Below are 14,572 nucleotides of genomic sequence, written 5' to 3' on the forward strand. Positions count from 1 at the left end.
GTTAGCCAAGTCGCCTACTGTTTCCTCATATGACAGTATTATATGAACTTGGATAGGCCAAATAGCAGTTTTCCAACCTAACACTGTACTGGTGGTTACATTATTGTGACACTGCCCCGCCTCTGGTTTCAATCACAGTAACTGTCATGGAGTGGAATGTTGTCAGTTGTTTTGTTCAGGGGGATGTTCAAAAAACAAAACAAGCATTCACTTTTAGATGTACAATAACAAGACTATTTATTGAAAAACTGCAATGATCCTACAGTACACATTTAAATGTGTAGGTCATTGTAGTTTCAAAGACTGCCTGTAGAGGAGTGGGGAAGCGGTTTAGATGTAGGCCTATAAACCAATGGACATATCACAAACACCAGACATCAATAAAACATTTGTATTCATTGAAAACATTTAATGATTTAGTTTTTTCTTTGGAGATGACTAGTAAATGAATGTGAAAGATATTCTAAAATTACCCTAGACTACTAATTGTTATGTAGCAAACCCTGCTGTCAAAGTGTGAAATATGTTTTGGCTTTTGCTTTTCCGCCCAGCACATTCCTTGTGGAGCCTTATGGTTCAGGCTGTATAAAGGCACTAACGAACATTCAAACTGAACAACTTGTTGAAGACGGTACACCATTAAGAAGGAATCATACATATTGTTTGCAAAATCCAATATTATTGGTTTAATTGGGCCACATAATTACCTTTCTTAAGACGTATATAATGTCAGATCCTGGAATGGAATATATGTTACTTATTGTCTTACTGACAACAACATCGTCCATTGCGGTCACCAGAGATGAATTTGTGAAAGCACTGGTAAGGAAGACATCTTTTTACCAACCATTCTCTACTGTTTCTGTGTCTTCACTACAACATATGTTGGAAAAATGTTCATGGCATTCCCAACTGCTCCTTTTTCTTTTGTTGCATTAATTGGTTATTTTGACAAGCTTACTTCAAAAAATTTTAAATGCACAATGAAAACAAATGTTAACATAAGCTGCAAACTAGCATTGTTTTACAGCTAAATACAAAATGATGGTAACGCAGAATTATACCCTGAAAGCTAAATAAAAAAATAGTATACGTCATATATAGTCCTAAGTAAAATAAGTATGTATATGGCTCATGTATTCAGTGGCTTTGTGACGAACAATGTTTTCCTAGGATTATTTAGGGCACTACGGGTATTTACACATTCCACTGCATAATGGGGATCAGCAATATGCTCCTGAGGAGGTAGAAGAAGCCCTCAGGTGACTGGTTCTGATCCCTCTTTCACTACACAGATTATCCAACTGTTGTCAATGGACGGTTTAACCATGGCTTTGTTTATGTTGTTGTATTTTTCTTTTATTCAGAATCTTTCAAAGGGTAAATGGCCTGAGCTCATCTGGAGAACTAAACGCTGCAACGCTGGCAGTGATGGGCAAACCTCGCTGTGGTCAAGCAGACCCTTTCACCAACAACTCCCTGGCATATCGAGTGATAGGTGCATAACACACGCTCTGCTCACAACAGACTGCTGATTGTGGACTCTTATTGACTATTCATTTTTCCGTATGCAGATTCATCAAATTAAACGCTACCAAAATAATGTGCCTCTAATTCATTGTTTCATAGGTAAATGGCGCAAATCGTCGCTGACCTACCGTATCAATAACTACACACCTGACCTGGGATCAGCAAAGACCCGGCTGGCCATCCAACATGCATTCAGGTATTGGAGTGACGTGTCACCCCTAACGTTCAGGGAGGTCCGGCAAGGGAGGGCCGACATCAACCTCTCGTTTCACCGCAAAGACAAAACATGCCCAGTGCCATTTGACGGCAGAGGTAAGAAAATACTGTTAAAAACTCAAAATGAAATATGTTTTAAATACCTACTATGCCTTATACCTCTACACATTGATTCGACAATTTGTTCCAAAGGCAGCATTTCTTTCCACATCCATACCCCAAACTCTCGCTCACACACACACACACACACACACACACACACACGCACATACACACTCACACACACACACACACACACACACACACACACACACACACACACACACACACACACACACACACACACACACACACACACACACACACACACACACACACACACACACACACACTCATACGCATAAAGAAGGCCGCTCTCACCCCTGCTCTGAAGTCTGACGGCTTGCTGTGTTGCTAGGGCATGTGCTGGCCCATGCAGACACCCCACAGTCAGGCATCGTGCACTTTGATGGGGATGAGCTTTGGACCGAGGGGAAGCGCTATGGCTCCAACCTGAGGATCATAGCGGCCCACGAGATCGGCCACGCTCTGGGCCTGGGCCACTCTCAACTCCCCCACGCGCTGATGGGGCCCGTGTACAGCGGCTACCAGTCCCACTTCAAGCTGCATGCAGACGACATACAGGGCATCCAGGTGTTGTATGGTAATCTCAGCCGATGCGCGTTCCTCCTGAGGCAGTACGAATCCCTTCAGCATGTGTTATGAATACATCGTGGTATGTGAGGTTTCTGACTTTTCTTTGGAGTGCTTCCGCCATCTGTCCCACTTTTATGTCCCTTCTCAGGGAAGCCAGGGAAACGTGTGCCATCGAGGAGTCCAGGCCTGTCAGTGCCAGCTGGAAAGGCCCCACATCCTTGCAAAGCGACAATAGACGCAATCATGTTGGGTGTGTAGACCTGGACACTGTGGAAAGATATGATAAGAGTGCCATCAGGGCAACCTTCCTTTTCCTGTTCATTAGTTATTACTTTCTGTTTCCATGGAGTTTTTTTGTGTTTATTTCTAGGTCCGCAACATAAGACATATGCCTTCAGTGGTCAGTATGTGTGGACAATGTCGGGATCTACATACAGCACGCCTACCCTGATCTCTGCCCTTTGGAAAGAACTTCCGGGATCCTTGAACGCCGCAGTCCACTCCCAGAGGACCGGAAAATCCTACTTTGTGAAAGGTGATTCAGGATCCATTGAACAGCTAGGTTACAGGTTATGTGGGCCGAGTGCAGTCAGCTGGAATGATTTCTCCAGCTGTTGATGCTATGCTGTCCATCAAAGGTGTTTGGACCACCTGTCTGCATTTTTGTATACTGCTGTGCATTCTAATTAAACAATTTGTATCATAATTTTCCCTTCACAGGGAAACAATTGTGGAGATATACAACATTTAAACTTGACCGTGGCTTTCCCAAAAATATGGCACAAATTCCAGCTGACATTGATTCCGCCTTTTATCAAAGAAACCCGAAAAGAATTATATTCATCAAAGTAGGTACCAGGAACATCTTTGAATCTCATTAATTGTATTGTAAATTCTTACTCTGTGTGTTGTGTATAGACAGCCAGCACACTAGCATTAACATGAATTGACTTGTTTCAGGGCTCACAGTATTGGCAGTGGGATGAAATTGGAGTTACAGACTTCAAGTCGTATCCAAAAGCTATCCAAAAGCTTTACCGAGGGTTTCCTAGCAATCCAAGTGCTGTATCTACGGGGACTAACGGACACATTTATGTGTTCAAGGGAACCCAGTATTGGCGTGTTAACAAACAAACAGTGGAGAAGGGCTACCCGCTAAACACAGCAGCAAAATGGATGCACTGTGATGACTGAACCGCTAGAGGGCAACAATGATTCAAAGATACTTAATGCACCTTGTTTACAGAAGAGGATTTTGTTTTGTTTATTGTCAAGACTGACTGTCAAGTCTGAATATACAAGACATACATAAAACACTCAGGGGAATTCAAATCATTTTCTTATTATTATTATAATAAAGAGCAATGGTTTCAAAGTGTTATATGCTGTCTCTTAAACAAAATGTCCAAGCGATTTCCAATTTACATTAAAAAGGCCAGGACTGATTGACCAACATAAAACAGGACTAGCTATTGGATGTTATCATTGTAGCACATTCACAAAACAATTATTTAATTTTTCTCAAAGGATAAGTGCTGAGTATGAAGCTGTATGTAACTTTTAATTCTCAATAATTCATCCCATCATGTTACACATTTCCCATGATGTTTTGTCTTGAATAGCTCAATACTTTCATACTAGCATTTAAAATGTAAAAAATCATGACATCATGTACTGCGAAACACTGAAATATTACCAGTATTGTGCAAGTAAAAATAAGTATTAAATTACACTTAGTTTAGCTGTTATGTGTGTCATTCTGCTGATTCTGAAATAAAAAAAATGTTAAAAAAAATGAATTGAAAGCCATGGAAATAAAGATTTGAAGGAACCAGGGGTTTGAATCAGACCGTGTGCAGGGGGGGGCTGTACTGTTTGAAGTCCTCTCTAAAGCCTGAACCCCGGCGAGGAGGCGGTCAGCGGTGCCATGGAGCCCGTCTCAAAGTCCAAGTCAATCACGGTGCACGTGACGGTGCTGACGGTGCTGCTGCTGCTGGAGGACCCCGTGCCCATCTGGCGCTCCTGCAGACTCCTGATGTAGCTCTGGAGGACAGAACACACCCGCCGCAGTCAGGGACTGATGGCTAACTTCAGAACATCCTCAACAACACCTGAGTGCACGGAACGCACAACCCCCCGAAAAATGAACCTGTGTGTTGGTCTTTTGGGGGTTGTGCGTTCTGTGCACTCAGTTGTTGTACTTAGTTGTAGTATCAATAGCATCATATAGCATCACATAGCATTATATAGCATCATATAGAATCACATAGCATCATATAGCATCACATAGCATTATATAGCATCATATAGCATCTCATAACATCATATAGCATCACATAGCATAATATAGCATCATATACCATCACATTATGTGATGCTATATGAGGCTATATTATCCTATGTGATGCTATATGATGCTATATTATGCCATGTGATTCACATGGCATAATATAGCATCATATAGCATCACATATCATTATATAGCATCACATAGCATAATATAGATTCACATAGCATAATATAGCATCATATAGCATCACATAGCATAATATAGCTTAATATAGCATCACATAGCAAAATATAGCATCACATCGCATAATATAGCATCATATAGAATCAATATAATCATATAGCCTGATATATGACCATATAGCCTCATATATCACCATATAGCCTGATGTATATGACCATATAGAATCATATATCACCATATAGCCTGATGTATATGACCATATAGAATCATATAACACCATATAGCCTGATGTATATGACCATATAGCCTGATGTATATGACCATATAGAATCATATAACACCATATAGCCTGATGTATATGACCATATAGCCTGATGTATATGACCATATAGCCTCATGGCGCCTCATATCCAGGCTGTGTGTCTGCTGTACGGCGTTGCGCTCACTGACCGGCGCCAGCACGTCCCCGGCGTAGCGCCTCAGGGGCGGCGGCCCGCGGCGGCGCTGAGAGGGGGCCCTCCTGTGGCTCCGCCTGTACTGCAGCGCGCTGGTCGGGGCCTCGGCCTTGGCCTGCTGCTTCCTAAACTCAGCTGGGGGAGTTGAGAGAGCACCAATAATGAAAATGGGCTTTTCAATCACCACCAGATCAATCATATTCAGAGTGAAAAGAGCGGTAACCGCAGGATTGAGTCTGCAATTATTTTCCTATTTATATAATTGCGCTCTGATTGATTTTATCCCCTATTTGAGTCCATAGAGCAGGTCCTCACCCCACTCGCTGTGGGACACCCCAACAGCCGTGACCCTCCACTGCACCAGCACTCCCGCCAGACTCAGAGCGGGGGCGATCCCCATGAGGGCCCCGCTGATCCAGCACAGCGGGTACGGGGCCACCCCCGACACGGCGTCGCCCAGGTGCACCGCCAGCGGGAAGGCCTCCACCAGGTAGTCCACGCTCAGCGCCACGGCGGACGCCCCCACCACGGCCGTGGACCCCACGGTGAGGGGCTTCTGCCAGCGCAGCGTGAGCAGGGCGCAGAGCACGCTGGTGGCCAGCAGGGCGCCGAGGGGCGCCCACCAGGGGGACAGGGTGGGGTGGAACTGTGCGACGGCCAGCAGGGCGGCGCCGGAGAGAACCCCCCCCAGCTGCAGGCCGGTGAGGAAGAGCCCCAGGGTGGACACCAGCATGGTGAGCAGGCCACACAGCACGCCCACACCCAGGCTGATGCCCGCCTTGGTCCCCAGGCCCAGCTCCGTGTCCGGCACGGAGTCCTTCTGGACCAGCGACAGGAGGCACACCACGGCCGAGCCCAGCATGAACCCGGACAGGAACATCACCATCTTGAAGCAGCGATATCCTGGGGACAGAGAGCGTCAGCTGCACTGGGACGAGGTCCCTCTTGGGTCTGGGTTTATTGGGCTTGCTGAATGGCGGAACACAGTAAGCGGCCATTGTTGCATATTGTTGCGTCGTTGCACTGTTTGCTTCTAACAATGATTCCTATACATGTGTCCGCCGTATCAGTAATCCCCAACTTTACCTTCAGATGTAAACAGACCCTGTTGTAATCTACTTCACACCTTCTATTCCTTCATTCACTATCGGCATCAAGGTATTTGTGTCGTTCAGTGGGCTGCACAGAACTCAGCATTGTGTGCCGGGGGTTCACGGCTCTATCATCAGCAGGTAAAATGTCAGTGCAGCACTAGGCGTAAACAAAGCCAGCTCGTGGGGGGTAGACAGTATCACTCCCTGCAGGGTTTATATCCAGCCTTAACCCCTGGCAGCTCCCAGGCACCTGGCCATGGCCTCTCTAATCCAATAAGCCCTTAGTACGGTATTGAAATACACCCCTGGGAATGAGACTCAAGGAAAATATGATGTTGCTGAAATGTTGGCAGGCGCAGGATCCAAAAGCATGACTTTATTTCTCTATAATGTACCAAGAACTCTTACCAAAGAAACAGTAGACCAGACCCACTGACAGACATATGGAGCAGACCAGCGTGGGAATGACGTCATACTCCTGCCTAATCTCCCACACACACGTGTCTCCCAGGGTTGAGGCGGGGCCAGGTGTATCAGTCACGTAGAGGGATGGGTCGGCCATATTCAGGCCACTTGGGTTTTTCTACTAGACCTGCTGTTTGGTTGGGCCGTACAGCCGGCTGATGTTCTCTAGTCATTGAAGTGTACTTGCCATCCAGGAACAGAGGAATAACTTCTGGTCTTGCACCTGAAAAACAAAAAGGAGGGCAGTGTTGGGCCCCCTGGGATCCACAGCTGACTCCTTATCAGATCATGTGATCGGCACACAGCCCCAAGTTCCAATTGTTCAACGTCTCTTGTTTAAAATATAATTTTGGGAAAGATTAGATTCCTCAGCCCTTGATCCTATAATGAGATCCCTTTCACAACCTCCCAGTCCTGAAGCGTGAGACTGCTTCCTTGAGTTTCCTGTTTCCTATTCTTTCTCTAGGAACCAGAACAGGAAGTGGAAGATGGCCTCTGAGGTGTGTGTGTGTGTGTGTGTGTGTGTGTGTGTGTGTGTGTGTGTGTGTGTGTGTGTGTGTGTGTGTGTGTGTGTGTGTGTGTGTGTGTGTGTGTGTGTGTGTGTGTGTTTCTCTCTCTCCTGGTTCCTTTGTGAAATGAGCGGATACAGACATGGAAATGGCTCACTGGCTCACTGTCATGGCTTGTAATTGTTTTGTGCAGGTGTTTTTTTGTTGTTTTGTTCTCATTCTGAACAATGAAGAACAGAAACACCCTCCAAAACACCACACAATGTTCACACATCCTTCACATAGTGTGTGGGGAAGTGTAACATATATGCATATAGAAATGCTACGTCCCTTTGATAAATCGGTCCTAACGTCTGCATGAAGTCAACAAAAATCTTTGATTAAGAGAAAGCAAAGTAGTGTGCATAGCCTTGTTGTCATAACCTGCCAAGCGTTGACCCGATAATCTTCCACGGATCTGATGGTCAGCAAACGGAATTACGAGGAGCTTTAGTAGACTTGTAAGACTTGGTTAACGTATTGCTAAACGTACCACTTGTTTTTAAATAGTAAACCTATGCATGTTAAACTCAGGAAATACCGTCTTGTAAGAATGTTTGTAAAGGCACGTTCATCTTTTAGAATTTTTAAACGTATCAGGACTCATAATTTACACGTGATTGCACCACTCAAAAGTTCGTGAGGGCAGATATCTGTAGGCTATGCATACTCCATCCATGTACACATTTAAATATAAAATGTTATTATATTCACCTACCTTGAATAAGACATTCGCCTTACGATTAGCCCTTTTAACTAATAATCCAGTAAAACAAGCGCAGTTTTTGAAAAGTTTTCTCCTGTGTTTATGCGAGGGCTCTTTGTGCGCCGCGCTAAAGTCCGCCTGTGTGCTCCAGTGAACAGCTGACGCGCTGATCGAGGGAGCGACCATCTGCCCCAGCGTGCTGGACAGTGACAGCCCGAGCCTAGTGCCAAGTCCAAGGTCAGTTCACACTATCGCCACTCTCAAATAAACGCTTGATGCACCTCATAATCTTTGTTCATTCAAAATTCTACTTTTATTTTATTTTATTTTATGTATGCCTGTTAACCTATTTAGTACAGTGGGGTTTTATGCTGGGAAAAAGCGAGTTATTTAAGGCATGTTTACACCGTTGGCTGTAATACCTACCTTTAGCCACCACTAGGTGTCAATATATCCCCATATTTCTGAATGCTGCCGCCTACAGTAATGCGTGGGAGTCTTTTCCGTTTTACAAAGAACATCATAGTATACCGTATGACTAAAGTTTCCATAAGCACAATAAAAAATGTAAACTAGCGCTCCCCGTGTCCAACCCTGAATGTCGCCCAGCGGTCCCAGGGGAGCTCACCAGACTCACATCAGTAAATGGTCGCACAAACACGGCAACAAATGTCAGGGTGAAATACCAGATTAATAATGACAGTAGTTAATGGCCACATGGGGAAACTGAACTGCAATAATAACGTTGGAATAACGAGGGAATTTGAGCTGTCATGCAGAATTAAGGTGCTTCGCTGAGAGTCACAATAAAGAGGAACAGCTTGCAGTCTGTGTTTCTGCCAGTGACTCGTCACCGCATAGTCCTGCAGACCACGGCCCCATCACGAGGGTCACTCTGGACCGTCCGTCAACCTTTAAATGTTTAAGTATTTTGCTTTTATTTGATTTTTTCTAAAATAATAGTTACACTATAAAGTGACCAACATTACAAGAGTAAAACTCAAACAGACAACTAATATCTTTATTACAACTGAAACCCAACTGAAAAAGGATATCATGTTGTCTCAGCTCAAGGGAAGAAATGCAAGGAATTTAGACTTACTGGCTGGACCCAAATGACACGGATCTGAAGCCTCAGTATAAGGGACAATACTCGCTCCCTCTAGCCTTTATCTCAAGTCATTAACTCAGAGTAAAGATGTATGTGATGGACTTGACCAGAATGTCTCTCTCCATAAAGACGAAACAAGTGGTTTGGTGGTGTTAGCTTGATGTAACCCCCGGCCCTCCCTGTGCAGGGGTATACAACATCTTAACTACCCTCTGGGTGGCCCAGCGCGCCCTGGCAGTCATATGCAATCAATCCCATACTCACTGGTGGATTCTTTATCACTCCTTTGATTGGAAAGCCAAGAGTATTGATCAGGAGTTTAGCTTCTGTAAATGATAGGTCTGTGTGTTTCTCAGACGAGGCCTGCAGGCTGAGACTATGTATATCGACTCGATTAAAAACATCTCAGGCCGATGGCAAAAGAGCCTGTAAAATATAGTTTATATTTTTAGGCTGTTCCTTAACATACCCATACTTTCTGATAGTATAGGTTTTATTTATATAGCACCTTTTCAAATCAAAAGTTACAGAGTGCTTGACAGAAAGGTGCATAACAACAAAAATCATGATAGGTAAAACCATAATAAACAACGCTCAAAGGACAGGAAATACCTTAACAGACAACAGTAAAAACAAGGGCAAATAAAAACATGATACCAGTACTGTTAAGAAGCCTGTCTGAACAAGTGGGTTTTTAGAAGCTGTTTAAAACCGTCAACAGAGGGGAAGAACAGGTTGGAGGGGGATGGCGATCCACAGATAGTTGCTAAACGGTCACCTATTGTCCGTAGTCTGTTACGTCGGACAGACAGAAGCCCCTTGTCAGAGAGTCGAAGGGGTCAAGAGCTTCTTAGGGCCCTTCAAGATTATGACAACAAGGACAGGTCAGTGCAAGGCTGAATGCTACTCAGTATGATTTCAGACCTTAACAATAAATTATTTTTTTTCGGAGTTTAGCTGCAAAAGCATGTACTGCCATCCAGTCCTGGACTGCAACAAGACAGTTCTGAAGAAGAAACGGATTAGCAGAGTAGTTCATGATGTCATTGAAGACATGGTAAGAAATGCCAGCAAAATGGCTCATAATGTGTCCTAGGAGTAGCTTGTACAGGGAGAAAAGGATTGGGCCAAGGATTGAACCTGGCGGTACCCCAAAAGACAGAGGGCACGAGAAAAGGTCAAGTTATTCACCGTTACAGCAAACGTTCTGTTTGAGAGGTAAGAGGGGAACCAATTCAGGGTGCTTCCAGATAAGCCAGCTAAACACCAAGGATATCCAATAAGGGATGGCATGGCCGCCTGCATCGGCATGCTTCACAATGTCATGGGTTACTCTGTGGACGGAGAGGAGTTGGGTGCAATGGAGCTATGCAGACAGGGCCACGGCCACTTAATAGAGAGACTCATACATAATGGTGCACAGAAAGTCACAGTGCTGGACAGGACTTGACAATGAAGGGGTCCCATCTAGGGGAGCAGAGGATAAATGCATGTGGGTGCCATGGAGATAGAGATCAGAGGAGACAGGAGAGCAGGACGTCCAGTGCTGCTTCAGAGGAGAGGGGGACAGGGGAGAGTCTGATAGTCTTTATATAATCAGGGAAAAATTATAACAATATCTCACAGTCGTCTGGGCACATTATGTAGCTGTGGGGAGGGGGGGGGGGGGGCAGAGCTAACTAGGCTGGCTAGTCTTGAACAAGAACAGGATGGTGCTCCCTCACACTGATTTATTGACTAAAAGAGGCAAATAAAAATAAAATTGCAGCCTTGATGAAGTAGTTTGAAAGAGACCAACGGCCTTTATACTGCGGGTTGGATTTCTTCCAACAGCGCTCAGCCTGCCTGCATTCTCCCTCTGCCCTGAGGCTGCGCTCACCAGTCCAGGGGGAAGGCTTAGCAGCTGATCCTGCCCTTGTAGGAAGAGAGGCGATGGTGTCTAGTGTGGCGTAACAAAGGTGATTCAAGTTGTTGACCAGATCATAAATGTGGTAGGGGAGCTGTTCCTGAATTAGGTGTTCCACGTATGGGGTTGGGATGTAAAATAAAAGACAGTGTGGAATAAAATGCACTGAGCAAAAAATCATGAATTTTACCTCCATAGTAAAGTGTGTGGAGCCAGACACCCGCTGTACAAGAAAGACACGTTGAGGTTCAGAAAGTGAAAAGCAGAAGCATCAGAAAGGTCATCGGCATGGAGGTTAAAATCACCAACAGTCATGAGTCTGTCGTAATTGTATAGGATGTCTTTGGTTTAAAAAACTATTATTTGGTTTCGGTATGCACTAAGCAAAGATGCAACACTCAGGATGTATTCAGTTAGTCTTAAACATAGGCAGCTTGAAACTATAGAAGGCATTTCCAGTGATGGGAAGACTATGTTAGTGGTTTAGAAAACAGCAGCAAGACCCCACTATGACCTAATGACCTTGGATAGACCAGTGAACCCCAATGAGGCAGATCTCTACAAGTGAGCCTGTTTCCCCTGTCCAGCTGCTGTTAGAAATAGGATGTCCTGGTTATAGAAGAAAATTCTAAAATTGAGCACAAAGGTTTTAGTAGACAGAGATCTAGTGTTGAACAGTACTAATTTGACAGTGGCCAGCTGTTGAGACTGTGGTTGTTGCCAGGGATGTGTATCAGGGTATTCAGGTAGGAAGCAGCAGGGTCTGATCCCTGGGAGTATGTCCTATGGTCATTCTGACAGGAGAACTAGATGTAGATTTGGAGAAAAGTCTGTTTGTTGTGTGAATGGTGTGATGTAGCTACCATATACAACGTTCCTATTGATAGATTGGATTTGACACAAAAATCACCAGCTGAATAGTAGCAGTAGTACTTGGGATTGTGTGACAGTTTAGTATACTGGAAACAACATGAAGGTATCTTTCATAATGTAACAGGGAAGTTTGGTACATCATTTGAAGCATCCAAACACATGTCTGTTTGATCAGGACACCTTTTTTTTTTTTTTTTTTTTGTGAATCCGTTTTTTTTTACTGAACACTTATGAACAGCAGCTAAAAATAATTCCTATGTTGCTAAATCTGGCTGAACGATGCTGTGTTTTGCAACAGAATAACTCACATTCAGCACTTATTAGTTTATATTTATTTATTAAGGCAGAATCCAAGTATAGCATTAGCCGTTGTTTAAAGAGTGAGTTCATCTTCTTATTTTTCTGTAAATATATCAGATAACTACTGAATATTAAACATATTTATATTAGTAATTTTTAATACAAAAATGTATATGTATCATATTTATTAGCAGTTTTGATATTCTATTCCTGTCACCTTTCTACTAGTGATGGATTTGGCGGTTTTTCCTGTGAATGTTGGTTTAAGAGTTTTGATTTGCTGATGGCCTCTTGGTTTTTTCTTCACACCCTAACGGTAGAACATTACTGTCAAAACCAACAGATGTGTAACTTGGGTGACGCCTTTATAACAATCAGTCCCTGGATGTTTTGTTGATGTTATCGGAGTCCTGAGGGCAGAAATGTCAACACATATTCATGACAAGTTGATAGGATCTGTAGTTGGCAAACTTCCTAGAATCACTTGCCTGCCGTGTGGCAGCGACAGAGGAGTGCGGTAGTTGGAGAGTGGAGAAGAGGAGAGACTTTGCATAAATGTATATGAATACTCGAGGGCTGGGGGTGAAATCTGTTATGTTGACCACCGTTTCATAGCAACCCCTTCTTCTTCTCATATCCCACATCAAATCAGTATTGTAATGCTAATAAAACATGCATGAGGCCATGTACAATTGTGTGAAACGACAAAAAATAAAAAATAAATGAACATCATTAAGTACATTTTATTTCATGATATGGACCTCAATTTGAGTTAAGTGATGTGTAAGAGAGAACACATGCTAAGTATTCTGGCTAGCCTGATTATTAAGCTTAATTATTTGTTCTTTGTCAACGTTACATTCAAACATCTAGATGGCTAAAGACGGTTTGCATTATGGATGCAGTTATCGATGCGTGAAACCTACCATGGTTTGTTAAAAGCTATCCAAGCTGGGAGTAGAAGTTAGTTACACATCCGTCTGAATGGGCTGCACTGCCATTGCCACAGAAGTGTTACATAATTCCATAATGCTAAAGATGTGCTGCTTGCCTGATGGCTGTCCACGTTGATATCTGTTTCAGAGAGCTGTTGATGTGTACAGTCTATAATTGTAGGTCTGCCGTTGATGTTCGACAAGTTTGAATACCATATGTGTCTATGCATAGGTTGTGTCATTACACCTTTCAAACTGCTGCTGAAGCATTGTCTGTAAAGTGACCAATGCTCGACGATTTATGATCAGTTTCTTCCAAACCAGGATATTTAACAAGGTTTACTATATCTACCCTGAAACAGTGTGCATTACGTGTTGTTGTGACTGATATTAAACAATGCGTGTGCCGACTGTTGAAGAGCATACAACACTATGCATAATTCATCAGTCTATGGGTGATGAGGAAGAATAACCAGGTTGTTCAACATGGATCATGTGCTCTCATCACAGAGCAGAAGCAGCTCTCGACGCATAATGACTATTATCCAGGAGCAGTCGGCCTGCACTGTTTTATATCTGATGCTTCAATTAGCTTTTTTTTCCACAAGGATAAGCACTATAATAAGACTCACAAACAAGGTTTCTTTCCATCCAGGGAACCTTCCATACGCTGGCATATGCTGTAAAACTTGTTTTGACGTGTGTATATCCCTTGTGGGGACTTCACACATCAATAGGCTTCCTTATTGTTGTACATTGCTGTATTCTTATACTTATGCTGTATTTATGAAGCCAGTTTGTCTCGGTGACAGACGAGTCACACCTTGCGTTACTATCTTTCCTCCGTGGCAGATGTTGTCTGTGACATATAGCCCTTTAGAGACACCACTCACTCTGCACAGAATCACAGCCAGCCAGGATGACTCAGGGACGCGGAGGGTGGGGGAGTATTTAGAGTCTATGAAGGCTAACAATTGTCGCTTTTTTTTTATTGGTCATTTTCTTCAGTCAAACCCTGGGAAAGTGTTCTATTGTGATTTTGTGTCTGGTGATTGTTATTTTTCCACTAATCTTTCATAAATAAGTTACCAATTAATGTTTGCATTATTAACATCTCACACTATTGTTTAGATTTGCTAAATATTAGTGTTCCCTGACGTTTCTGTCCCTAATATTGGCTACTTTTTGTAGGCTAACATGTCATGTGGAACTTGATTTGTGATGAATCTCTTTCCAGTAGATTGCCTCACAACAATAACACCAA

At 43.5% G+C, this 14,572-nt stretch overlaps 2 protein-coding genes across 3 annotated transcripts; one reads left to right on the forward strand and one right to left on the reverse strand.

Moving 5' to 3' along the window:
- The first annotated feature begins 567 nt into the window (after positions 1-567).
- LOC130380870 (matrix metalloproteinase-19-like) lies at positions 568-4,261 on the forward strand. 2 transcript variants are annotated; one of them, XM_056588264.1, is made up of 9 exons: positions 568-822; positions 1,174-1,262; positions 1,368-1,498; positions 1,630-1,842; positions 2,204-2,449; positions 2,591-2,692; positions 2,813-2,977; positions 3,163-3,290; positions 3,403-4,261. In XM_056588264.1, the coding sequence occupies exons 1-9, from the start codon at positions 727-729 to the stop codon at positions 3,634-3,636; spliced, it is 1,404 nt and encodes a 467-aa protein (XP_056444239.1). In that variant the 5' UTR covers positions 568-726; the 3' UTR covers positions 3,637-4,261. The 2 variants fall into 2 exon arrangements, with proteins under 2 accessions (XP_056444239.1, XP_056444246.1); XM_056588271.1 differs by lacking the exons at positions 3,163-3,290; positions 3,403-4,261 and having other exon boundaries at positions 2,204-2,439; positions 2,813-2,902.
- On the reverse strand, positions 2,985-8,391 carry LOC130380880 (transmembrane protein 198-like). The gene is made up of 5 exons (XM_056588284.1): positions 8,196-8,391; positions 6,873-7,152; positions 5,686-6,273; positions 5,366-5,505; positions 2,985-4,485 (listed from the first exon to the last, which is right to left on the reverse strand). The coding sequence occupies exons 2-5, from the start codon at positions 7,024-7,026 to the stop codon at positions 4,330-4,332; spliced, it is 1,038 nt and encodes a 345-aa protein (XP_056444259.1). The 5' UTR covers positions 7,027-7,152; positions 8,196-8,391; the 3' UTR covers positions 2,985-4,329.
- Positions 8,392-14,572: the final 6,181 nt, after the last annotated feature.

This window comes from Gadus chalcogrammus, chromosome 1, assembly GCF_026213295.1.
Source record: "Gadus chalcogrammus isolate NIFS_2021 chromosome 1, NIFS_Gcha_1.0, whole genome shotgun sequence".
Taxonomy (NCBI): Eukaryota; Metazoa; Chordata; class Actinopteri; order Gadiformes; family Gadidae; genus Gadus; species Gadus chalcogrammus.

Excerpts from the sequence above, each read along its gene's own strand:
- LOC130380870 (XM_056588264.1), top strand. The coding sequence starts at position 727 with ATGTCAGATCCTGGAATGGAATATATGTTACTTATTGTCTTACTGACA. Across the intron at positions 1,263-1,367 it reads GAGGTAGAAGAAGCCCTCAG|AATCTTTCAAAGGGTAAATG; the intron begins GTGACTGGTTCT and ends TCTTTTATTCAG. Across the intron at positions 1,843-2,203 it reads AGTGCCATTTGACGGCAGAG|GGCATGTGCTGGCCCATGCA; the intron begins GTAAGAAAATAC and ends CTGTGTTGCTAG.
- LOC130380880 (XM_056588284.1), bottom strand. The coding sequence starts at position 7,026 with ATGGCCGACCCATCCCTCTACGTGACTGATACACCTGGCCCCGCCTCA. Across the intron at positions 6,274-6,872 it reads TCTGGTCTACTGTTTCTTTG|GATATCGCTGCTTCAAGATG; the intron begins GTAAGAGTTCTT and ends CTCTGTCCCCAG. Across the intron at positions 4,486-5,365 it reads CCGGGGACGTGCTGGCGCCG|AGCTACATCAGGAGTCTGCA; the intron begins GTCAGTGAGCGC and ends TCTGTCCTCCAG.